At 48.8% G+C, this 24,463-nt stretch overlaps 1 protein-coding gene across 2 annotated transcripts in view; it reads right to left on the bottom strand.

Annotated features, from left to right (window-relative positions):
- The window catches only part of Muc16 (mucin 16, cell surface associated), a gene marked incomplete in the record, with an annotated part of 149,171 nt that overhangs the window by 87,274 nt on the left and 37,434 nt on the right, over positions 1-24,463 (bottom strand). For both annotated transcript variants that reach the window (XM_013509166.1, XM_013509167.1), the window contains 1 exon segment: positions 1-475. In XM_013509166.1, coding sequence (XP_013364620.1) covers positions 1-475 — 475 coding nt within the window.

The following is a 24,463-nucleotide window of genomic DNA, read 5'->3' as shown; positions in this document are numbered from 1 at the left end:
GGGCCTGACCTTCCCGGGGTTGTGAGGGTTCCCTTGCCCGTTCCAGTTCCCTTTTTTTCGTCTTCTGAGTATGACAGTGCCCGCGTCCCCTGTGTTGGGTGCCGTTGTGATGTTGGAGTCAGTGTTTTCGAAGTGGTAGTGGAAGTCTGCTGTCCTTGTACTGCAAATGCAGAGGAGCCCAGCGTTGCTGAATTTGTCTTGTCTGTGAAGCTTTGATCAGTGTGCTCGGTGTTCGTGGTAGCATCCGTGGTCATGATGTGAAGCTCCTTTCTATTTGATGTGTGTATGGAGTCGGTGATTGGAGTTGATGTTTTGTCGTTTAGTGGTGAGTTTTGCTCTTGTGGAAGACTCAGTTTTGGTGTTGTGGTGGCAGGCTGGGGAGCGCTTTGCGTTTGGGAATTCATTTTCCAAACATGTTCTACACTGGTTTCTTGTGTAGATTGTGTCGCAGAGCTTTGCGAAGTTGTTGCTGTCCCTGTAACATTGCAGATTTCCGAGTTATCTTTCATGTTGCGTTTTTCCTCTTTCTTACGCGCTTAGTCAGTGATGTCTGTGCTATTTTTATTCCGTAGGTTTTCATTTTTGTGTACTGTACACGTGAGTGTACTGTGTGCCTGTGTATCTCCATTGATGCTTGATCGCAATGTAGATTTATCAGTAAATTTTGGTTGCACTCTGCTTTCCTTTAATTTGTAAGCAACTTGTCAATAGTTGTTGGAATGGCTGAAGTGTAATTCAGTAATAGTAGAATGTAAGTGCAGTGTATTTATCTTGCATGTGTCCTGGTGCTCTTGCCGTTGTAGTTTTTGTTTCCTATGGTGCTTACTAGTGTGTGTGTGTGTGTGTGTGTGTGTGTGTGTGTGTGTGTGTGTGTGCACGCACGTGCGTTATCCCTGGGGATCTAACCCAAAGCCTTGTACATGTAAGGCAAGAGCTCTAATCCTGAGCCACATCCCTGGTGCTTGAAATTGTTTTCAGTCCCATAGTATTTTATAAATCAGTATTTACTCTACCACAGAGCTCTTAAGTCTCCTATAATTTTGCAAGTGACCAGATAATAGTAGCAGTTATTGGTTCTATAACACTGAGCCTTACCCCTCAGCGACTGATGACCTAAAAGCTTCTTAGTCCCTTGGAATTTCCAGGGGGGAAAGATGTTTTGGTATGCCAATGAGATGACTGCTTGCTGAGGTATCACAGGTGATTTCAAGTTTGGTACATCTTTGGGGCTTTGGGACAGTAAACTCTATCTCCTTACCTCATCTAAGTTGGAAAGAGTGGATGGAAACTGAGTCATTTATCTATGGCTACTGGTTTAATTCATTATGCCCATTTGGGAGCCTCTGTTAAATCTTAAACAATACTATTTGGCGAGCTTCTAGCTTAATGGGTAAACCTGGGTACACGAACAGTTCCGTGCCCAGGGAGGGTGTGGAAATGCCATACCCCTTCCCATCCTTCTTGCCCTATACGTCCCTTCCACTTGGCTATTCCTCAGTTATGCCCTTTGGGATCACTCATAATAGAAAATTGTTTCTGAGTTCCATGAGATGTTCCCCAAAATTATCCAACATGAAGAGAGTATTGCAGGAGCCCCGTCTCATAGCCTGCTGATCAGAAGTACAGTGGGACTTGCCGTGGATATCATGGGACAGTGTTGTGGGGCGGGGCCCTTAACCTGTGAGGTTCACCCTGGCTCCAGGTGCTGAGTGTCAGAACTGAATAGTGCAGGACACCTAGCTGATGTCTGCAGAGGGCTGGGAATTGTTTGCTGTGAGAAATCCGTACCTTTAATGTCAGAAGTGTTGTGAGTGCAGAAACAAGGTTTTCTTTTAGTCACAGTCAGAATAATTCTAGTGGGACAAAAGGTTGTGTGGAATTTCACAAATTTGTTTTCTCTTTTGTTTCAGTGACATCAGTCCCATTTTCCCCAAGGAGAAATGAGGGACAGAGTGTCAAAGTCTCTTTCCCAGGGAATGTAGCTGATGAGAGACAAAATCAGCGGCTCTGGTTAGGATGTGTTCTCCAAGGGTGCAAGTGCTGTAAGCTTAGTCCATGGGGTGGCGCTCAAGCACCACGAGTGGCTTAGAGGCAGAGGGTTAGGCCCTGGGGGCAAGCTGCCCTTGCAAGGGACAAGTGTACTTCTCAAAGGAGGCTGAGTAGCTCCTGAAAGCGTTCTTATAAAGCAAGACCATGGCTCCTACTTGGCCCGTTTTGCTCTTGGCCGGTTCCCTTTCTGTTTCTTCATCACGTTGTAACACAGCCAAGTGGGGCCTTGCTCATAGGACTAACAGATAGGGCCACACAATCTTGGTCAGGCTCCAAAACTGAACTAAATAAACCTCTTTTATTTATACATTTCCAGCCTGAGCTACTGTGTTATAGCCGTAGAAAACAGTCTCATATATCTGAATCTAGACCTGTCTTTTGGATTCCATGTCCTCCACTACTGGACGTCACCAGCAGCGAACACTCTCTATTTGGCTCCACCCACCCTGACGGCCCGTCCCAGTTGCCGCCATCTTGGTTCTCCGTTCCAAGGAGGCAAATTGCATGGCTCTGCTAACCAGAGAACTGACATTCCTGTCTTGTTTGTAAATAGCAAAAGTGCAATTAGATTTGATGGCAGAACTCTGGGACTCTTGGAAACCTCATGGGATTTTCCTTTCAACAATCTAGGCAGTAATGGATCAGATATAATGTTTAGGGTCTCAAGAACTTTCCGAAAATAATTACAGCTATAGATGGTTCCCAATTTATGATGGTTAACTTAAGCATTTTCGAAATTCACAATGGTGTAAGAATTTCAACCTTACAAATGATCCCAAGGGTACCTATTCAGCAGAACTAACGATGCCTAAGCAATGCTCCTTCAATAGAAATCATACTTGGAATTCTGAATTTTGTGCTTCCCCAGGTGAGTGATGTGTGGTATCATATTCTCTTGCCACACCGGGCAGTGCCTGTGAGCCATAGCATCACCAGGATAAACAACCCATGCTGTACTGTGTCGCTAAGCTGTGATGTTTGGTAGGTTAGATGCATTGCATGCATTTTTGATTTATGATATTTTTCAAGTTAGAAAGGGCTTCCTAGGACCTAACTCCAGAAACATTTACACTTGGCTTCCTAACAATAATGAGAATAGTTTTGATAAGATGATAAAGATGACTAGGAAAATATAAAAGCAAAAATGAAGCTGAGTATGATGATAAGGGAAATGACCTAGGAGGTAAGGGGTCCCAGGCACCCCAGAACAGACTTAAGCAGAAGTGCAGCCACAGAACACAATTCCAGCTCATCAGCCCAGGAGGAAGTTGCCCAATGCATAGCAGAAGGCAGAAGCTTGTTCCCTGAGAGCTAACTGATGCTACAAAGTGCTTGCCCCTCATTGAGCCAGGCTGCTCCCCAGTTTTGAGGAGCTGAGCTGTCCAGCTGCAGTCTTCCAGCTGGAGGGGTTGGAAGCTCAGTAGTATTTGCTGTAGGTGAGGGTGATGCATGGTTCTATCTCCAGGGCACCCCCGAAAAATCATGCAGGATGAGTCATGCTTCCCAGAGACATGATTTTACAGGGGATAGGGACTTCAGAAATGCCAGATGTATCAATTGAGCCTCAGTGGGATAAGAGAACGGCATTGACAAATCAAGGAGCTCTTTCATCGGCCTTTAGGAGACAGAAAGACTTCCCATGAGATATGCAGTCAAACCGAATGTTATGGGAACCTCATGGGTAGCGGACAGTTGGTTTGTCCTGGGTCTCTCTGAGGAAGCTGCAGCTGTAAGAGAAGGTATTTCTCCTGACTTAATGATGGGGATGACAGCTGGAGCAGCTTAGGTTTTGCTTTGGCCAGTACAGTTGAGATAGCATCCCCTAAAGCTTCCAGACCTAGTCTTTGAGGAATAAGGCAGTGGACCAGTGGTCCTCACCAGGGGAGACTGTTCTGGCCTTTATTAATGCAACAGATGCATAATGCACACCTCTTGTGTGCTAGGTACTGGGAGCAGTTACATCTGGTAGTGTCTGAAGATATTCTTTTGCGGTCACCACCAGGCATACTACTGCCATCTAGTGGATAGAGGTCCTAGGATGAGGCTTAGCACCCTACTAGTAGATGGACAGTTCCCTGTCCCTGTGGACAAGAATTCCCCAGACCCAAATATATTTGGCCATTTGCACTGGGACTGAGAAACCCTGCTGTAATAAGGTTCATCCAGGCTAATGCACTGGGGGCTGTTGCCATGGAGACAAACAGATAAGGAACCGCTTCAGTGGGCTATAAGTGGCATCAAAACAGTAACAGAATAGAATAAAAGATGTCAGGATGAGGCAAAGGAAGCCAGAGTTGGGTGACTTTACAAATGCACTTCCAAAATGTGCAAACGTTCACTCAGGAAGAATAAGATTTGGGCATCCATGCACTGCATGGTGAGGACAGTTAAAAATAATATAATGTACATTTAAAAATTGCTAAGGAAATAGATTTTTAAATGTTTATGCTATTATAGATAGCTAAGTTAGGTAGAAATAGGATAGCAGTCAGACAGGGCTGGGCCCTCGAGAGGTCAGTGCAGAAGACAACTGTGGCTGGAGGCGCATTCGCTGAAGACCAGACTTTAAGACAAAAGGAACTACTCCCTCATATCCTTCCCCTAAGGATGAACAGCTGCGACTGATATTCTAAATAGGCATCAATGACCTTGGGGTGGAGGACCACCTTAACCCATCCCTTCCAGGAAGGTCCTTGTCTGCCCTTGTGCGCTGGCTGTATGACTTGCTTCTTGTTCGATCCCCGCTTAATCAGTACTACTCAAGGGGCTATACTTGTAACCTTACTGGTTCACCATAGTCTTGGACCACCTCATACCCACCTTGAGATTTTCCACCGGAGCAATACCACCTAAGCGAATATACATGTAATCCTATTGATTGATTATAGTTCTGTCCCACCTGGAACCCACCTCACCTTGTAGCTTTCCTCAGTGAAACACCCTTGAGAAGTAGGGATGGCAGGAAACCCACTTTTGGGGCCCCCTTCTGACCCTCCTAGACAGAAGTTTTCTTTCTCTCAATAAATTCTTTTTACTCTTAACCTCTTTTGCTCCTCCAATTCAATTAGCTTTTAAAATGTATTAAGGTAAAAGACTCGTTACCACTAAGCCCCCCTCACTTTGAACACATGTACCCCATCATTCTTGCCACTTTCTAACACTTTTATTTTTGGGACTCGAACTCAGGACCTTATGCTTGCCAGGCAGGCACTGTGCCCCTGAGCTGTGTCCCTGGTCCTCTTGCCACTTTCTGAAGCTGTTCTGGAAGCTCTCTCTTGTGAATGTCTTTAGCTGCGGTCATAGCTGCCTCAATGTTCTGAATTAGTTAAAAATATTTACCTTTTATAGTCATTTGATTGGGGGAAGATCCAGAAGTTGCACAGTGCCAGCCCCATGGATAAGGGGGATGAAGACACACTGTAATGTTTTTAGGAGCTGCCTTTCTGTTAGCTGGTACCCAGTAACAGCATTCAACATAATTTTTAAAATCATGTTTCACTAAAGATACTCACAAAAGAGGACTTCCAGAGCTGCTTCAGAAAGCAGCAAGCATGATGGGATAAGTGTGTCCTAAGGGGACATTTTGAGGGGAATTACTGACACTGTGTCTTTTACAGTAGCACGTTAGAAAAATAATCTTGGATTATTTTGATCACACCTCATCAGTTACACATAAATATATGCAATTTTTATTTGTCAAGAATACCTTCATAAAGCTGGTGTGGGGGAAGAGCTGTGCATTGCCTTGATCATCCGGTCAGCAGATTTGCTGCACAGCTACTAAGTGTCTTATACTGGGACAGGTTGCAGAGAGGGAACCTCAGGAAGGGGCCATGGATAGATGGGATCCTGGAATGGGAGGTCACTGACTTGTTCTGATTTCCCGGGGACTGTCGAAGGCTCAGCACCTCTAATCGCATGTCAACCAGGGTGATTGGTCACCCTCCTGGAAAGTGTCCTCCCAACCTGGCATTTGCCCTCATAGTCTCAGCCTGTGAGGAGTCTGGGCTCTGAGGACAGCTCTGAGATGCAAGGGCGAGGGGTCCCAGGAAAAAGCAGGTAAAGAAGGAGGCCAGGACAAAGGCAGGGATGTGGAGCAGGAAGTCAGGAGAATTTGGCTGAAAGACCAGCTGAATCCTGGTGCCTGGGGGACCTTCCTCTTTCAGTCTCTGTCCCCTTGGGTGTGGTATGTGGACAGTCATCCGGACCGCTGAGTCTACATTTAATGTGTGCGTGCTCCTGGATGAGTCAGCGTGCCCAGCCTTTGGGCCCCTTATAAGGTCGCTGAGAGGTAGAAAGAAGCTCGTTCACCTCTCAAGCTGCCCACCTGGGTGTAGCCAAGAGGCACAAGTGACCGGAAGGACAGGGTCATCATGAAGAGTGACCAGGACAGCTCTTTCTGGACCCATCCCCTTCTTTTACCACCCAGCAACTAGAATAAAGGTAACTCTGCTTCTGGAGGGTCAGAGAAAATACTGAATAAACGCTTCCACTTTGACAGAAGAGTCCACAGTGGTGAAAGACAAGCTGAAATTTTGACTGGGAGAGATCCGACTCCTGATTTCACTTCTCAGCTCCTAGCAACTCCCTTGAGCACAGAAAGTCCCAGCTCTCACCAATGCCTGTTCGCTTGGTGGTCTACCTCCCGGACCTCAGATCCCTTTGGTCAGGTCTGGGCTGGGGCAGGACCACTGTTTAGCGACGCAGTACAGGTTCGGCGAAGGACAGCTCAACCTCAAAGGCAGCCCCTCTCTGCTCAGGGGATAGATTCCAAGACCCCTGGGGGTGCCTGACAGCGAAGATAATACTGAGTCCTACACATACAGTGCTCCCCTCACACATTCCTATTTTGAAGTGTAATTTTTGAATTAGACACAGTAAAAAGATTAACACTAACTAATAATGGAATAGAATAACAATCTGCTAACCAAGACTTTGTAACTACTGGACCCTGATTTCTTTCACTCTGTGTTTGAAATGCCTTCCTAACATTGTTTTAGTGCATGTGTGTAGTACCTAATGTTTACGTTCCCGTGGGGGGTTGGGACAGTGTAGAACACATCTTAATTCTTTTCTTCCATCCTATTTCCCTTCCCCACTTCCCTCTCCATCTGTCTGTTGATTCCCTTCCTTTTTGTTTGTACATACTTTCAGTACATAATTTGTTCCTTTTTGTTGCTTGAATAATATTCCATCCTATACTTATATATGGTCTTTTTTTTATTCTCCTGTTGAAAGACATTTAAGTAGTTTCCAGAGCTTGACAATTCTGGCTGCTAAGTGACTAATGGCCAGACAGTGTGTGGATGGCTGGATAAGGGGAAGGTTTATGTTTTGGGTGGGATAGAATGGGGGGGGGTGAGATTTCATCATGCTGCTTAGAACAGCATGCAATTTAAAACTTATGAATTGTTAATTTCTGAAATTTTCCATTAAACTTTTTCGGCTCTTAGTGGGCCCCGAGGAACTGAACTTATGGAAAACAAAACCGTAGACAAGGGTACTGCTGTGCTGTTCTTTCATGACCTCTGGGGACATCACCGGGGGAAGCACAGAGAACTACTCATCTCCTCAGGAGGAACTCATGCACCCCAGAAATAGGCAGGAGAGGAGGCTGCCTCCTCTTCATCAACTCCAGTCTCTTCTGAGGCAAGGGAGAAAGGCATGGGCTTAGGAATCATCAAGAAACTGAGTTCAAATCCTTGCTGTGTGACTTTAATGAAAGGCTTTGAACCCCTATTCTTTCTTCTGTAAAGTGGGAGGTTATGATGCCTCCCCCAAGCTCATCCACTATGCAGGTATCTAGAAAATGCACGTAATGCAGGTGGAGGATTCAAAATTATGACTATGGGGTCCTTTGGGGTTTGGAGTAGCTCAGCCATGGGGCAAGGTGAGAAAGAGTGCAGGATGAGAGAAGGGCGGAGGATGGATGCAACCCAAGGAGGAGAGGGAGAGGGAGGAGAGGGAGAGGGAGAGGGGGAGGGGGAGGGGGAGGGGTGGGAGATGAACTTCCCCGACTCTGGAATATTTCTTCAAAATTCTTTGGGGAGATGGAAACTCAGAGAGGTTATGTATCTGGCCCAAGGACACACAGTTTGTCAGCAGCAAATTCAGACTCCTGCTCGGGGTGTTAAGGAGTCTACCTCAAGGGTGCTGGTGGAGCCAGGTGTGACGGTGCACACCTGTAATCCCAGCACTTTGGGAGGCTGAAGCAGGAAGACAAAAATTTGGAGCTCAGCCTTTGGCAACTTAGCGAGACTCTGTCTCAAAAGTGAAAAAGGGCTGGGGATGCAGCTCAGTGCAAGAGCCCTGGGTTCAATTGCTAGTATCACCAAGTAAAATAAAAGAAAGTAAAATAAAATAAAATAAAATAATAAGATAAAATAGTCCTCTTGGGGTGTGGTCTGATTGCAGGGAACTCCTGTGGAAACCCCAGACGCAGACAGGGAGAGGAGGGAGAGCGGTCCATACGCCGGGCAGCAAGTGCTACTTGGGGACAGAAGCAGGGCTACCCAGACTCTACAGTCCCCAGCGTCAAACCTCGGCGGCGAGCGTGGGGACAAAAGCAGTGAAACAGCCTCCCTGAGCGGTGTGGGGGCGACTCGGGGGCCACGCCCACGCCCCATGGAGGCGGTGGGGTTGTCCTGTAAGGCCCGCCCACCATTCAGGACTTTGTGGGTGCCTCCCAACGACCTCCTCCAACTGCAGCGCTCTCTGCCTGACAGGGCTTGGGTGACTCAGGACTGGGGGGCCGGGGCGCTTTCCCCACCTGCTCCACAGACTTCAGCCGGGCCTGCGGGGACTGCAGGGTGGATGAGGCAACTGCCAGAGTCCCGGAGCCCAGCTTCCGCTTCTCTCGGGATGGGAAGGTGGCTAGGCCTCCCTTCCCTCCCGTTCGTGTTCCTGACCACTTGCTTTTATGTCCCGGCTGAGCAAGCAGGGATCTGTTCTCCTCTGAGGAACAAACGAGCAGATACCTGAGCACCTGGGCAGTTGTGGGTGAGCCCTTCCTCCAGTTTCAGTTTACCGTGGACACTGGAGGTGTCTGGCAGAAAAGCTGCAATTTCCAAGGAAGCAGCCAGAGGAAAACGGCCAGTGGGCTTGGGGAGCCCTGGGTCCAGACCTGGAGGCCCACGGACTTCTCGCTGTGGAACAGAGAGTCTGAGGCTCCCTCTCCCACATGCGCGCCCATAATGCGCACACAGTCAAGCCCTTCCCTGAGGAGGGGGCTCTTTCTGAACAGCGAGGCCCAATCTGATGCCGACTTAGAAAGCCCTCTCCGAACGCGAGAACATGCCAGTCTCCACCTCGCACTGCCCAGCCCAAATGCGCCCGAACTGCCGGAAACCACCCGCACGCACCTGGCGGTCCCTGCCTCCTGGCCTTTGCGCACCCAGTCCTGCCTGCTGGGAATGCCTTTCCCCTTCGTCCACGAACGGTGCCTGCAAACTTCTAACTCCGCATAAAACTCTGCCGCTGCCCTAAAGCTTACGCACCCCCCCCCCCGTGTCTCTAAGTCAGCACAGCCCCCACTCAGCGCTGAACCCCAACTGCGTTGCCCACCAGACAGCCGCTCCTGGAAACCTGGGACCCTGGCTTGCGTCTGTCTCCCGGAGAGCTAAGCACAGGAAGTGAAGGTGGCAGCAAACCCCCCAGGGAACGAGGGTGTGTGTGAGCTACTGCAGCGAGGGACGCCCGGCCGTCTCTGCACAGATCCTGCCGGATATTTACTTCCCCACACAGTGGCTTTGTGAACTTGTCCAAGTCAGCCCAGGAAATGCAAATGCAGCTTCCTCGGGCCAGCCCTGAATAATGCTTCTGCCCCCAGAGCCACAGCAGACCTGATGGCTGTCTCTCCCGAGGGCCTGGGGAAGCCCTAGACACCTGTGCTACCTGCCCCTCTCCTCCAGGAGTCTGGCCCAGCCCAGCCTAGCCCAGCCCAGCTTACCTGCCCTGTAGGTGAAGAGGAGAAGGCTAGCAAGCAGAGCCAGCAGGTGCCTGTGCCAGTGCTCCGGATGGGCAGGGCCCTTGCAGCCCATCCTCCTGCCCGGCTGGGCTCTGCTCCTTACCCGCTGAGGGAGCCTGAGAGACTGAACTCAGCCTAGCCTGGCCCGGCTTTGGGGAGGGTGGCGAGGACACACCTTGCAGAGTTTCTCAGGGAGGGCAGGGCTTGCCCTGGGGGAAGCGGTGGGTGCCACCTCTGGCAAAGGTCAGCTGGCATTATTCAGAGCCTGCACAGTGACTAATACTTTTCCGCCAGTACCCTCCGCGACCAGGGACCTGAAGGAACCCCAACCCTAGACACAGCCTGAGTCCGGAGCCTGGCGCCAAACCAAAAGATCGCCGCCCGTCCAGGTCTCTCCAGGCCAGGAGAAGGATGTAGCGACCCTAAGCACAAGTTTATCCCTTTCTTTAAAGTACCGGGGTTCTACCTGACACCCTCCTGCTCAGAGGCTGGCACTACCAGCACTCTGGGGGAGGCGCAGCTGCCTCTGCAGGGTTTTGGTATGTGCAGGAGTGCAGGGGAGTCTGCGTTCTCACAGGGAGCTGCCTGGATGCTAGGGAAGCCACTGCGGGCTTAGCTTATCACGAGCTTCAGAAGCCCTTCCCTGCCTCGCACCATGAGCCACCCCCATGGCCACCATGGGGGCTGGAGTCCTTTGTTACCCAGCTAAGCCATTCACCTGCTCTGGCCAGGAGAAGAGAGGGCTGCAAAGGGCTGGTACGGTGTGCAGGAAAGGTTTTGGGATTGCGTCTCCTCTTTGTGAGCCTTACAACCTCCCTCATCTTTGATTATCCAAACACCTGAGCTATTTAAACAACTACTCTGCCATAAAGAAAGCTACTCTCGAGTCACTTGTTAAAAAAAAAAAAATGGATACATATGTTAATTGAAATAAATCAGGCACACAAGCTTACATACACATGATTTCTCTTGCAGGAGAAACTCAAAGTATAAACAAAGAGCAAAGTGCAAGACAGATAATAGGAGGCAGGGAGATAGACCTTTCGGAAGAGTGAAGGGGGCCACGGGATGGAGGGGGAGGGAATGAAAACAAATTAAGATGTGAGGGATAGAGGTACTAACCCCCCATGAGGAGGTAACCATTAGGTACTGCAAATATGCACCAATAAAAATAAAAGCCTAACAAAGTAAAAGAAACTAAAACAGCAGCCACAGAAATAGGCTCTATTCCCACCCAGTGGATGAGCTTTCTTAAGGACCATGGTCTTAGAAAAACAACTGGGGTGAGGGCAAAGAGAAAAGAAAGAAGGGGGGGAAATTATGTATATATGTATACACAGGACAGCTAACATAGTTGTACTACTGTCTTCTATTGCTCTATTGAAAGGAACAGTTAATGTTTGATGAATTTTAAGTGTTTGATCAATCTTACATGTCTGTTTGTTTATCTGAGTATCCAGTTTGAAGATTCCAATATGTAATACAATAACCATTGTTAAGTTCCTATCATCTTGTCTGAAATTCTGTATTGCTTGTATTTTTTTGTGTGTTATTTTCTAAATGTATGTGTATTTGTTAAGATGTTTTCACTCCCCTATAATTAAAATTTAAAAAAAAAAGAACCATGGTTCCAATGGCCCCCACATTGCCCCAGTGCCTGGCCCTCAGGGGACCCCCGCCGCTCCGGCCTCCAACAGCCTGGTGGGGGGAGGCGTGCACTGACACCCAGCATGAAGGTGGCAGCCTCCGCCTCCCTTCAGCCTTGTACTGGGAGCCAGACTCCACGAAGCTGTGGCCAGAGCAAGCCTACCGTCAGCCTCCACCCCACCTCAGCACGCTCGTCTGCAGTTTCCTGTTCACTTCCTGTTTTCTCTGCTGGCCCCTCACCTATCAGACCCACCTTGAGCCGCTGGGCATTCCGAGCCCGCAGCCCCCGCATGAGTGAGATGGACCAGTGAACAAGTACAGGTGACACAGCTGAAACCCGGAGGTCAGTGGGAGACATCAGATTTGAGAGGAGGAGGCAGGAGATCAGGGAAGGCTTCTGCGGGGAGGAGGGTGGCCTTTCCACCAAGATACGCTGGAGTCAGCTGGGCCCGGGGAGCTGGGTAGTGCAGAAGGGAGGTTTTCAGAGAGAAGACAGCAGTTGCAGGTAGCAGAAAGGAGAGTAGAAAAGTGGAAATTCAGCCTGGCTCCTGCCCTGTTCTCTACCAAAGCACTGCCCCTCCTGAAGAAAAACAATCTCAGAGAAGCAGAAGCCAAGCCTAGGGGCCCTCACCGTGATTGCTGTATTCAACTACTTCTCCTGCACTTCCAGATGGGAAAGCTAGGTGCACCCCCAAAAGTGCCAGGACTTTCAAGGTTAGTAACTGAGCTGGACCCTGGCTCCAGACCCAAGGAACCCCAGCCAATACTTGTCTGGCTGAAGCGGGTGAACTCTTCTTTCCCCCGGAATGCAATAGCGAGCAAGCACCCACAGCACCATCAGTCCATAAAACCTCAGGTCCAGGAGCCGCCCTGTCCTGACAAGGTCCTGGGGGCAGGGAGGGCAGGACCGATGGGTTTAGGTTCATGATAGGTAATCACAGCAACTGTGTATTGAGCAGCTACGACAAATGGGGTATGGTTTCTAGTCATCACCAAGCAGGGATTTCCCCTCACAGCACCTCTACGGGACAGTTGCTTTTCAGAGGGCAGTGAGGTGCTGGTAATGGGATCCAAGGCTTGCACCTGCTGCGTAAGGGCTGTAGCACCGAGCTGCACAATCGCCCCAGTGCCTTTGCTACTAATGGCTCCGCTGGACAGATGAGAAAGCTGAGAACCAGGGCTCCCCCGGGGTCACTCAGGGGAACAAAATAGGATGAGATTTGAATTCAGCTTCAGTTAGAACAAGATTTCTCCCCCAGGGGTGACGTCTTCCCCACGGGACATCCAACAGTTTCTGAGATCATTTGGTGATGGAAAAAGCAAGAGGTTTTTCCTAGCAGTGTCCAGCACGTGGGGCCCAGGGCTGTGGATTCACATCCTACAAGCCATGGCAACGAATTACCCACTGTGCATGCCAACAGTGACCCAGTTGAGAACGCCTGGTCTGTTCTCATTTTTCTTTTGGGTTCAGTGTATATAATGCATTTTCATCACATTGCCCCTGTCTATTACCCAGCCTAGGTGGAAAGGTGGGGCCGGAGGGGAGAAATGATTAAAGTATGTTGTATTCTGTACAAATCAGCCAAAGTGAAATGCATTAATCTTTATTACCAGTATGCATTAATAAAAAAGACGTGGAAAAAAGAGAAAGAGAAATCCTGGTCTAAAGCAGAGTTGTACAACGGGAGGTTTTATGCTTATGTTTTGTAGCTGCGCTGTCTGCTGGGCGCCTGGGATACAGCTAGCGTCACTGAGGAACTGAATTGTTTATTTTGTTTAATCTTACTTTAAAAACTGACCCTCGATTCATTTAGTAGGGAGCTTATGCCCACACTAGGGAACAACCAGTTCCACACACACTCGGGTGTGTGAATGTACTTTTTCAACCCTTAAGTCTAAAAACAGATCGAGTATTTAGTTAAAAATTTAGCATCTGAATTGAGATATGCCATAAACTTTAAATGTGCACCAGGTTTAGGAAACATAGTATGATAGCACTTTGAGAGGCTGAGGGAGGAGAGCTGCAAGTTCGAATCCAGCCCGGGCAGCTAGCTGAGTGATTTAGTGAGTAGTGATTGCTTTGCCCCCAGCTGGCCCTGCCCAGCGCCACGAGCAAGCTTCAGCACTAACCTGGGCGAAGATCTGAAAGGTGCACCCCGTCCCACAGTGCTAAGCGAAATCAGTCAGACGCAGAAGGTTACGTATGGATCGGGTGGCTTCCCTCTACGAGAAACCCGAAGCATAAGTAATTTAAAGAGCAAAATAAAAGACAGCTCATAGGAAACAAGGAGAGAGACTTTGTGAAAACGGGAAGAGGGTGGGGATGGGGGAAGATGGGAGGGAGGGCAGGAGAACGGAAGGTGAGAAGGATCAAAACGCAGTATGTATAGGCACCAACTCCCCATGACGAATGTGCTTATGCTGTATCACAAACGTATAGCAATTTTTAAAAGGCACGATTCAAAATACAGTTTCTGCTGAGCGCGCATCGCTTTTGCACCCTCATGAAATGGAAGCCATTAAGTTGACCCGTCCTGCCTCGGGGACTGTCTGTACTGGGTGAAATATAGTGTATTGTTGATTTATCAGCATCTTTGTACTCTTTTAATGTGGCTACTAGGAGACTGGTACCTGCGGGTAGGATGGGGCTGCCCCTGCACAGCCCTGGTGTGGGGGTCTGAGGACTCGCGCCACGTCGCCCGCTGCTTGTCTCTGCTGTCTTCCCAAAGGGGCAGTTCCTGCCCCGAATGATGGTGGGATCCGCAGTTCTCTCTCTGCCTTTGGTGGTGTTTAGCGCTGTCTGCAGAGCCACCGGGCACGGGGAAGGGTGAGGACAGGGTTTTGGATGCCCCCTCTGGAGGCCCGCCTGTCCTGAGGGTGCATACACAGGACAGCAAGAGCAACACAGGGGCAAGGGAACCTCTGACTCCTGCTGTGCCCAGCATGTAGGGCTGCGGCCAGCTTGGCACACCCGATGGCATCAAGAGAGATCCGGCTGGGCGCAAGACACACAGAGGACCACAGGCACTGCCTGGGCAGAAGGAGGAAGGGAAGCCAGCAGCAAAGCCAGAAAGTGTTGTCAAACCCACACGGTTGTACCGAGCAAGCAAAAGAAGCAGGTGTGCAAGGATGAGGGAGGAAGCCCCGCTGTGAGCACTGCAGACGAGGTGCGGGTAGCGGAGGCTCAGAGAAGCTGCTGGGAAGAGGCCCTCTGCACGGAGGAGAGCGCAGGAAAGTGGGTGGGAGAGGGAAGGGAGAAGGCTGAAATAAAGACAGGATTGAAGGGAAAAGTGGAAAGAGAGCTTTTGCGATGGCAAGGGGAACAAGCATTGGAGGGAGCAGGAAGGATGGGAGGGGGAGGGGAAGAGGAAGCATTAAGATGCGTTCTGTCCACATGCGCACATTCCCACAGACCTCCTGCCTGCTCGTGCGGCGTCTGTTACCTCAGGGCCTTTGTTATTATCACTGCAAACAGGTACTAGTGAAATGTTTTTAGAAAATAAAACATGAACAGTAGGAGAAAAAAAAAAAAAGGGAAGAAGCAAGAGTGGGTGGAGCCAGGTACTGGGAAAAGGTGTGGAGAGGAAATGGCAGGAGAGCTGTGGGTGGCCGGGTTCAAATCCCCACAGCAACGGTAATAACAACAGAAATAGTGTTTACTGAATGCAGTGCATGAGGGAAACAAGGAAGAGGGTGCCCAGGGCTAAGGGCAGTGACCTTAAATTCTAGCACCAACAAATGGCATTTATTCAGTGTTTTCTTTAGGCTACACCCTTCTTAGAACTTAATGACTCACGGATTGACCAAGGTAACTGTGCAGTGTGTTGCAATCACCAACCCATTTTACAGAGGAGGAAACTGAGTCACACAGAACCGATGAGCCATGCACGGTGGTGCAGGCCTATCATCCCAGCACTTTGGGAGGCTGAAGCGGGTGGATTTCAAGTTCAAGCTCAGCCTAGGGAACATACAGAGACCTTATCTCAAAATAAAATTTTAAAGGGCTGGGATGGGAATACATCTTGGTGCCCCACGCCCCCAAAAAATTATATGTCACCCAAAATTGTGAACATGGACACAAAGTGTTTGCATTATATATGTTCAAGGGAAGGTGAGAGTAATAGAAGGAAAAGGAAATCCAAAGAATGCCTGGAGACACCTTCTGGAAAGAGGTTTGGATTATGAAGGAAATTTCACTCAACAGCAGTTCTCAAGGGAGCACAATCATGCCCCCAACCTGGGAGTGTGTGGCAATGTTTGGAGATATTTTTGTCTGTCACAACTGAGTTGAGGGACACTGCTGCCATTTAGGGGGTGAAGGCCAAAGTAAAGGTCTTCACACCCTGCAATGCACTTGACCCGCCCTAAATAAAGACACCAGGCCCTCAGCGAGTGGTGCAGAGGCAGAGAAACCCTGATCCAGAGAAGGCGCAGGGTGTCCTGTGCCCTGCGTTGGGAGGTTATACACACTGCTGTGGTTTCCGTCCCCCAAAGGCCTGAGGTAGGATAGAAGAAATAATTTTTTAAAAAGTAGGCAGAAAGGAGACCAGAAAATCAGATTTTAGAATTGTACTTTTAAGAAAAACTGCAAGGGGGCTGGGGATTTAGCTCAGCGGCAAAGCGCCTGCCTGGCAAGTGCAAGGTTGTGAGTTCGGTTCCCGGTACCGGAGAAAAACCAAAAAAAACAAAAACAAAAACAAAAAACAAAAGAAAAACTGCAAGGACCCAAAAGGTATTCAAGCTTTTTTTCCCCTTCCAGGAAACTCAAAAAATTCATAAAGCTCTTAAAGACACAATAAGCCTGTAAACTGGGCTCCAGATCTGTCCTTTTGACCTGTAAATTACATTTCTTCCACCTTCCGGAAATTAGCTATATGAGCGGGCAACAGATCTCACCTTCAAGAGCATAGAGATGGCTTGCACTCTCACATAGTCCGGCAGATGGTGACCTGACAGACAGTAGGGTCACACATCCCGTATCACCCATCTTGAAGACGCCCCAAGACCCCCTAAGTATACCCGGCTCCTGCTCATGATGTGTCTTATTCTCTCTGAGCACTCGTACTTCACTTGCGCGTGTATCCCAAAATCTCTGCCTAATAAACCCTTCTCCTGTCTCAATGACGTGCTGAAAATTCTGTTTCTGTGACAAAAGTCAGGGAACTTGTGGACTCATTCTACAAAAGGGTGAAGTGGACTCCTTTCATCAGGGATCTCTCACACCCCAGCAGGGACAGGGCTTCAGCCGGAGGCACCCTTGGCAGATGGTGGAACTGTTAGGAGGTGGGGCCTCAGGGTAGCCGCTCAGGTCCTTGGGGTCCCCCCTTGAAGGGGAGAGTGGGACCCCACCCCCTTCTTCTTTGCTTTGCTTCCTGGTCAGCTGGAAGTGAACAGGCCCCACCACTCTCTCCCGCCACGGTGTACTCTGCCAGCAGAGGTCGAAAGCAACAAGGCCAAGCAACCCTGGACTGAAATCTCCAGACCATAACTCTTCCTTTACAGCTGGTTCTCTCAAGGACTCGGTCACAGAGATGCAAGCTGATTAGCACGTCCTGGGCAGTTTCCTGAGTGTGTCTTTACTTCAACAAAGAGTTTTGTTAAAGTTAACACTGAAAATTATGCCAGGCTTGTCTGAATAATATTTTTCACGTGAATAATGAAAACACCCTGTAGATGCTTCCTTTCTCTCCCCGCTGCAAACCATACTCTAAATTCACCTTTGAAACCCCCTAATGGCTTAACACAGCAATGGGTGTACACTCTGCATTCTTTACTGTGATTTCTGTAGCCCTGGGCTCTAGCTCCAGCCACTTCGTGGCTTTTTCTCCTTGTTGTCTCTCTCTGCTGTAGCACACTGACCTCCTGCCTGCTCATGTGGCGTCTGTCACCTCAGGGCCTTTGCATGTGACATATCCTCAGACTGAATTTCCATACAATTGGCTCCTTCCACCCCTTGATCTCCTCTCAGATGTCACCTGTCCAGAAAGGTCTGCCTTGACCATTCTCCAAAATGCCCTGTCATCTCTGCCACTCAGCACCTCTTCATCCTCTTTATTCTCCCCAGTGAATTTATAAACATTGAATTATTTTATTATTCATGTGTTTACTTTATTGCCCATGGTGTGTAGGGGCTCCGCATCTTATTCACGGCTATCTCTCCCCATGTAGCACACAATAGCTTCTCAGTTATATATATATTTTAATAAACCAGGCATGGCTGCGTATGCCTGTAATTCTAGTTACACTGGAGGCTGAGGCAGGAGGGCTGCAAGTTGGAGGTCAGCCTGGGCAGCCTAGTGAGATGCTATCACAAAACAACAAAAGTATCTGTTAAATGAAAGAATCATTTTTAAAGTTTTAGGATTTCCTTGATGAGGTCAAGAAGGGAGCCCCCTCTCCCCCTTTTAAAATATAGCTACAATGGTGGGTAGAACAGCCTAGAGAACCCAGCCTTCCTGGGCATGGTCAGTAAACTGCCATCTTGCATCCTTCCTTTCCAGAACCTTCTAAGTAATTCTTGACTCTGCCCAGTACCGCCTGAGTTCACGCCCTCCTGCTGTCTCTGCTCTGATTTTCTGGAACAGTTTCTTTAAGTGTTTTCTATCACTTAAGACTGCTCCACCCTCTGTGAGTTCCCATCCACCCTGCCAACAGAGTGACCTTTTAAAAATGCAGAACCTAACCCCACCCTGTCCGAATTCTTCAGCGTCTCCTCACCCTTCTCACTGCCTCAGGATCACTCTGTTCTGAGGCTCCCAGGTGCCTAATGCAGAACCTAAGGCCTCAGCCCCAGGCCTCTGCTCAGGCTGTTCCCACGCCAGGACAGCCCTCCCTCCTCTCGCCTGAAGGCTTTGACTCCCAGGCCTCCACTGCAGCCCTTGGACTGAACGTGCAACTCCCCTCCCCATTTGCAGAACCCCTCGTAACTTCTTCCGTGAAAGTGCTAGGCTCAGGGTCACGCGTGTGTGCTCATCCCTTGCACGCTTCATTGATGAATTCTGTGCGGGACCGTGATCCAAAAGTTTTTGGCACTAGGGACAGGTTTTGTGGAAGGCGGTTTTTCAGGAAAGGGTGGGGGTGGAGGAGGTAGGCGTGGTAGCAGGGGGATAGAGGTTAAGGGAGGTTCAACCTTGATCCCTCACAGATGCAGCTTGCAGTGGGGTGCAGACTCCTGAGAGAATTAGTGGGCTCAGACGTAACAGCAGGTGTCACTCAGGGTAAGGGAGCATGGGCAGCGGCTGTGAATACAGATGAACTTTGCTAGTCTGCCGCTCACCTCCTGCTGTGCAGCCTGGTTCCTGACAGGAACCTCTGGTATTCATGAGAGAGGTGCAAAGAAATGCAGAGAAAAAAAAAGACAACCGACTCACTCGTGTAGTGACCACTCTCCGGTCGCCAAGCCTGGAGGATTAAGGGATGAACAAGACAGATGACAGGAGCAGGTATAATTCTGCCGCTTGAGCGCTTCTGGTCCCCTTTGGGGCCACCGCCTCCTCCTCCTGATCATGGCACGTGATTCTTTACAGGTACGGCATGCAGAACTCTAATGGACCCACTCTACTCAGTCTCAAATCTAGGCACTTCTGGGTAATTCCGGAGCACCGAAGGGTGGAGGATTAGATGTCTCTTGATATCAGGGTGTCCCTGTCTTGGCCCTGTCGGCACTTCAGCCTGGTGTGTTCTTTGCTATGGGGAAGAGAGGGCTGTCCTGAGCCACAGACTGTGTAGGGGAGCTTTCCTGGCTTCTACCCCTAGGACAGCAAATGTCTTACCCTATTCCTTAGAGATACAACCCAAATGCTGATGCTCCCAGGGAGCAAAATCATTCTATCAGTATCAAAAAGCGGTTAAAGCTTATGGTGATGTACATGTGGAATCCCACCTCTCTGGGCGTCTGAGATGGGGGGATTACAAGCTGAAGCCCATCCGCACAGCTTTGCAAGACTATCTAATAATAGTAATAATAATAATGATGATAATAATAATAAATAATCATAAACAACAACAACAATAATCAATAACAACAATAAAAAGGAAGCGTTGGAGATGTAGCCCAGTGCAGAGGCCTGGAGGTCAATCCCCAGGACAGCTGGTGCACAGCCTCGGACCATGACCTCAGGTGCAGTGCATCTTACGGCTTTCACAAAAGTTAATGAAATGAGCTGTACACTTAGGATTTGTGGAGTGTACTGAGTATAAATCACACCTTCGACAGAAGGAAGAAGTGGAGGTCATGTTCTGTGCCTTGGACATGTGATGCTGATGTTGATGCTGGTGATGTTCTCTATCTCTGATGTTGATGTTCTCTATCTCTGCAGGGGTTTCAGTTGCACAGATGCATGCATTTGTCCCAGTGTAGCAAATCTACCCTGGAAGTCTGTGCATTTCGTTGAATTGAAATTTTATCTCAAAAGGCAAAAGTCTATACATGAATACCGAACTCTGTTTGATAAGCCATTTGGAGGGATGTTAGTGATAAATGCAATGTCCTTGGAATGCATAAGAATGATTAGATACAGTGGAAAAAGAGACAGATGGATAAATGGATGGATGGATGGATGGATGGATGGATGGATGGATGGATGGGCTGACGGACAGACAGAGTCTGATAAAACAATTTTGGCAAAATGTGAATGTAGAGCCCAGGTTGTAGTATATGAAGTTCACTGCAAACCCAACTTCCTTGCACTCTTGAACCGCTGAGATGTTGGGTGAAGCGCCTGGAACAGCGTGCTTGGTGTTTGTGTATGCTACAGTTTGTGTATGCTACAGTTTGTGTATGCTACAGTTTGTGTATGCTACAAGATTCTTGTTCTCAAAAAAAAGAAAAAGAAAACTACACGGCTTCGGGCTCAGAGCCACTTGAGTTCAAATCCCAGCTCATCCTCTCACCTGGCTGTGCCCTTCCCTCCTCTGAGCTGCCTTCTCTCCTGTCATCTTAGGGTGGTTATTTATGGAGAAGACGTCATGGGTACCACCTCCGGAAGCAGGCAGAGCTGGTACCAGTCACCGCTCCACCACTTCCCAGGTGCACAACCTCGGACTAGAACCTCCGATTTTGCACATCTCCAGCAGGCGATGGCTGCTCCTGCGTTGCAATGTTGTGTGAGGATTAAATGAGACATCCCAGTCCCCGTGTGGCAGAGCGGTGGATGACCACGCGGGGGGCACGCAGCAGCTTCTCTGCAAGCGTGTGTGAGTGAGGCATCTTCTGCAACCCCTCTAATGAAGACTTCCAGAGAGAGTAGAAATCAAGAGGAAGACAAGGCTGATGAAATCTTTCTCTGCAGTTACTTGCAATCACCAAATCAGTTAGTTTTCATTCTCTCCCAGTGATATAGCCTGGGAGACAGGGGTGCATCGGTTCTATCCTCCTTGCTAGTCTCAAAGCAGGAGGAAGATGTCCAATAGGATTTGTCATCTTCAGCTCTCAGCTCAATGTCCCATTCTACCTAATCAGGGCTTCTATCCATATGTACTGAAGTCTATAAACACTACTGGCAAAGAAGATTGAGGTTTCAAGTGTAGGTGACTCTGACGACAGATGCCCTGTGTTATGGGTTAAATTTATGTCCTTCCCCCAAAAGATGTTGAAGTTGTAACCCTCAGTACCTCTCAGACTTATGAGGTCAGTAGAGTGAATCCTAACTGAATATTATTTTTAAAGAGAGGGAAATTCGTTCATTCATTTATTCATTTGTTTTCGTGGCGCTGAGCCTTGAACTCAGGACCTTGTGCATGCTATGCAAGTGCTCTACCACTGAGCAACATCCCACCCTAAAATGGGAAATTGAGGTACAAAGACAGACACATACAGAGAGAAGGACACACGTTAGTGAGAGCAGAGGTGGGGTGGTACTTTCACAAGCCAACCCCAGCAGTTGGGAGGCTGAGGCATGAGGATGGCAAGTTGGAGGCCAGCCTGGGTTACACAGCAAAATCTTTTCTAAGAAAAAAAAAAAAAAAGCCAGCAAACCCCCAGGAGAGGAAAAGCATCGAGCAGAAATGGAACAGAGTAGAACGCCCCCCGTACGAGCTTTGAAAGAAGCCAACCTTGGTTAACACCAGAACTGCAAGAGTAAATGCTGTTGCCGACGCCACCAAGCTTGTGATACTTTTAGCAACCCCAGGAAACTGAAGCATCCTGCAAATACAGCAAAGAAGCTGTGTTGGGGAAGAGGGGCAAAGGGCAATGACTCAGTTCGAGCTGTGGGAGCTCTGCTGGTGGCTGCCCTGGGCCAGGTTGAGGATGCCGTAGTGGAGAAAAGCCATCGCCCCTGCCCTTAGGGGGCTCAGGGTCACCCGGGGAGGAGACAGGCAATAAATCAAGAATAGGGTGGGTGCCTCTGAGGAGAAGACGAGGTGGGCAGGATGCACAAGCAGTGAGATTTATCTGCTTTTAAGGCTCGGTGAAACTTGGGGACTGAGGGCTAGAGGTGAGTAACACCAGCAGACAAAAGAAGGCAGAGGCGACCCGGCAGACGGAGCGACAAGCTGGGTGTGAAGGCTAGGGCCAGCTGGGGCAGAAGGAGCGCGCAAGGGGAGGGAGAGCCCTGCAGAGAGTCTAGAAAGATAGACGAGCAGGTCGGAAAGGTGGGGAGCCCCTGTGAGGTCAGCAGAACAATTGCCCCATAGATGTCCGCATCCCAAGCCTGGGACCTGTGAACACCTGTGAACTTCTACATGGGGCAGACCATGTAGATGGATTAAGCCAGGGAGCCAGAGATAGGAGATGATCCCGCAGTACCCTGGGGCCTGGCCCAGGGTCATCACATGGGTCTTTATAAGGGGCAGGCAGGAGGATCGGAGTCAGAGAAAGAGCGGAAGATGCCACAGAGCTGGCTGCAGAGATGAAGGAAGCGGGTGACGGTGAAAGAACAGGGACACCCTTTGGAGTTCAGAAAAGGCAAGCTGGGCGTGGTGGTACACAGTGAGTACAGGGATTACACCCGCGAGACCCACTTTTGGAGCGTGGTCTCTGGAATGCTAAGGGAATACATCGTGTTTTCGAATGCATACATGTGCAGTCATGTGTTGCCACAGCTATGGACCCTCCTGCACCTGGGGACAGGTCAGGAGGGGCTACAGAGAGCGGGTGCGGGGGTGACTGGAAGAGACAACCCCCGTCAGGTGGGTGGGTGGGCCAGTGGCACCCAGGATGTGAGCACTTGCGAACCAAGCACTGATTCATCTTATTCCTGAGACTGTACCGTTTGCCCATGGCCTCCGTCTCGCCACTGTTCTACTCTTTGTTTCTCTGTGTTTGGTTACTTTAGATTCCACATCTAAGCAGAAACATACAGTTTTTCTCCCTGTGCCTGGCTTACATCGCTTAGTATAATGTTCACCCGTGTTGCTGCAGATGACTGGATTTCCTTTTTTAAGGCTGCGTAATAGTCCACTATGTGTGTCTTCACACGCACACGTGCGTGTATGTATGTGTGTGTATCACACTTTGCTTACCCAGTCATCTCTCTGCACACACTTAGGCTGACCCCATAGCCCCTCCATCACAATCCGATGGCCTTTGGATTCCCTGCCCCTTAGCTTGTCTCTGTGAAACAATTTATATTTTCCAGAGTCTTAAAGCCCTGCTGTAACTTCGCTCACATGGTCATTTGGTCTGTGTATCTCTCTCGACAGGAGGTTCACCGCCTTGCTCAAGTCATTCATCATGATTGTCATGATTAATTAAGATAATTTCCTTCTACTGGTCCAAATTCTGATCGCTAGATCTATAAGCTCTTCTTCCTTTTTTCCCATTGGAGGTCTTTTTTTTGTTCTTCCACTGGTGGCAGATTGGCAACATAACATCTAGAACCACCCGCCTGCTTTACTGAAACTCAGACGCCTCACTGAAACCAAGAAAGCTACGACGGGCAGCTTTAAAAGGTGATCCGGGGCAGCGTAGCTCAGGAGCAGAGCACTTGCCTGGTATGCGCAAGGTCCTGGGTTCCATCCTCAGCACCACAGAAAGCTTTAAACTGATACAAAGCATTGCATATGGCTGTGAAATCCAATGTGGTGTCTGAGGCATGTGTATACTGGAGACAGATTAGCTAAAGCTAATGAACAGACTCACCACCTCTCCTATTTAATAGTTTTTTAATGTTGAGGATGCTTAATGTTTATTCTCATAAAATAACTATTAGAGAAGATTGTAAACATTCCCAACAAAAGCACAGATAAATGTTTGCGGTGGGATACGCCATGACCCCAGTCTCATCATTACACACCGTGTGCGTGTATGCTGGGATGTCACACTGTACCGCACCACTATATATAATGGCTACGTGCCAATTAAAAATTTTTAAAAATATTTAAAAATTTGTATTAAACATGTTTGCAGGATACAATGATTATATTCACTGTGGGGGGTTGGTATATGCTTATGACACACTTTTTTTTTTTTGTCTTTTTGAGACAGGGTCTCTCTGTGCAGCTCAGGCTGGCCTTGAGCTCACTTTGTAGCCCAGGCTGGTCTCGAACTCAAAACGATCCTCCTGCCTCAGCCTCCCGAGTGCTGGGATTACAGGCGTGTGCCACCACACCCGGCAGACACACCTTAAAAACATTTTAAATTAAAAAGTAAAAGTGATGTCCTAGAATATTGTTATCAAAAAAATCTCCTTTAGCAACTTTGAAATATACAATACCTTATAAGTGTGGTTTTCTTGTTATACTATAGGCCACTACAACTTATTCCTTCTGTTTAACTAAAACTTTGTACCTTTCACCAATGTCACCCCTCTCCCCGGCCTCCCTCCAGCGGGCATCTGGCATCTACCGTTCTGCTCTCAG

Source organism: Chinchilla lanigera, unplaced genomic scaffold, assembly GCF_000276665.1.
Source record: "Chinchilla lanigera isolate Chin_1 unplaced genomic scaffold, ChiLan1.0 scaffold00162, whole genome shotgun sequence".
NCBI classification, from domain to species: domain Eukaryota; kingdom Metazoa; phylum Chordata; class Mammalia; order Rodentia; family Chinchillidae; genus Chinchilla; species Chinchilla lanigera.
Note: the sequence above shows the minus strand (reverse complement) of the source record. Positions and strands in the feature narration are given on the sequence as shown.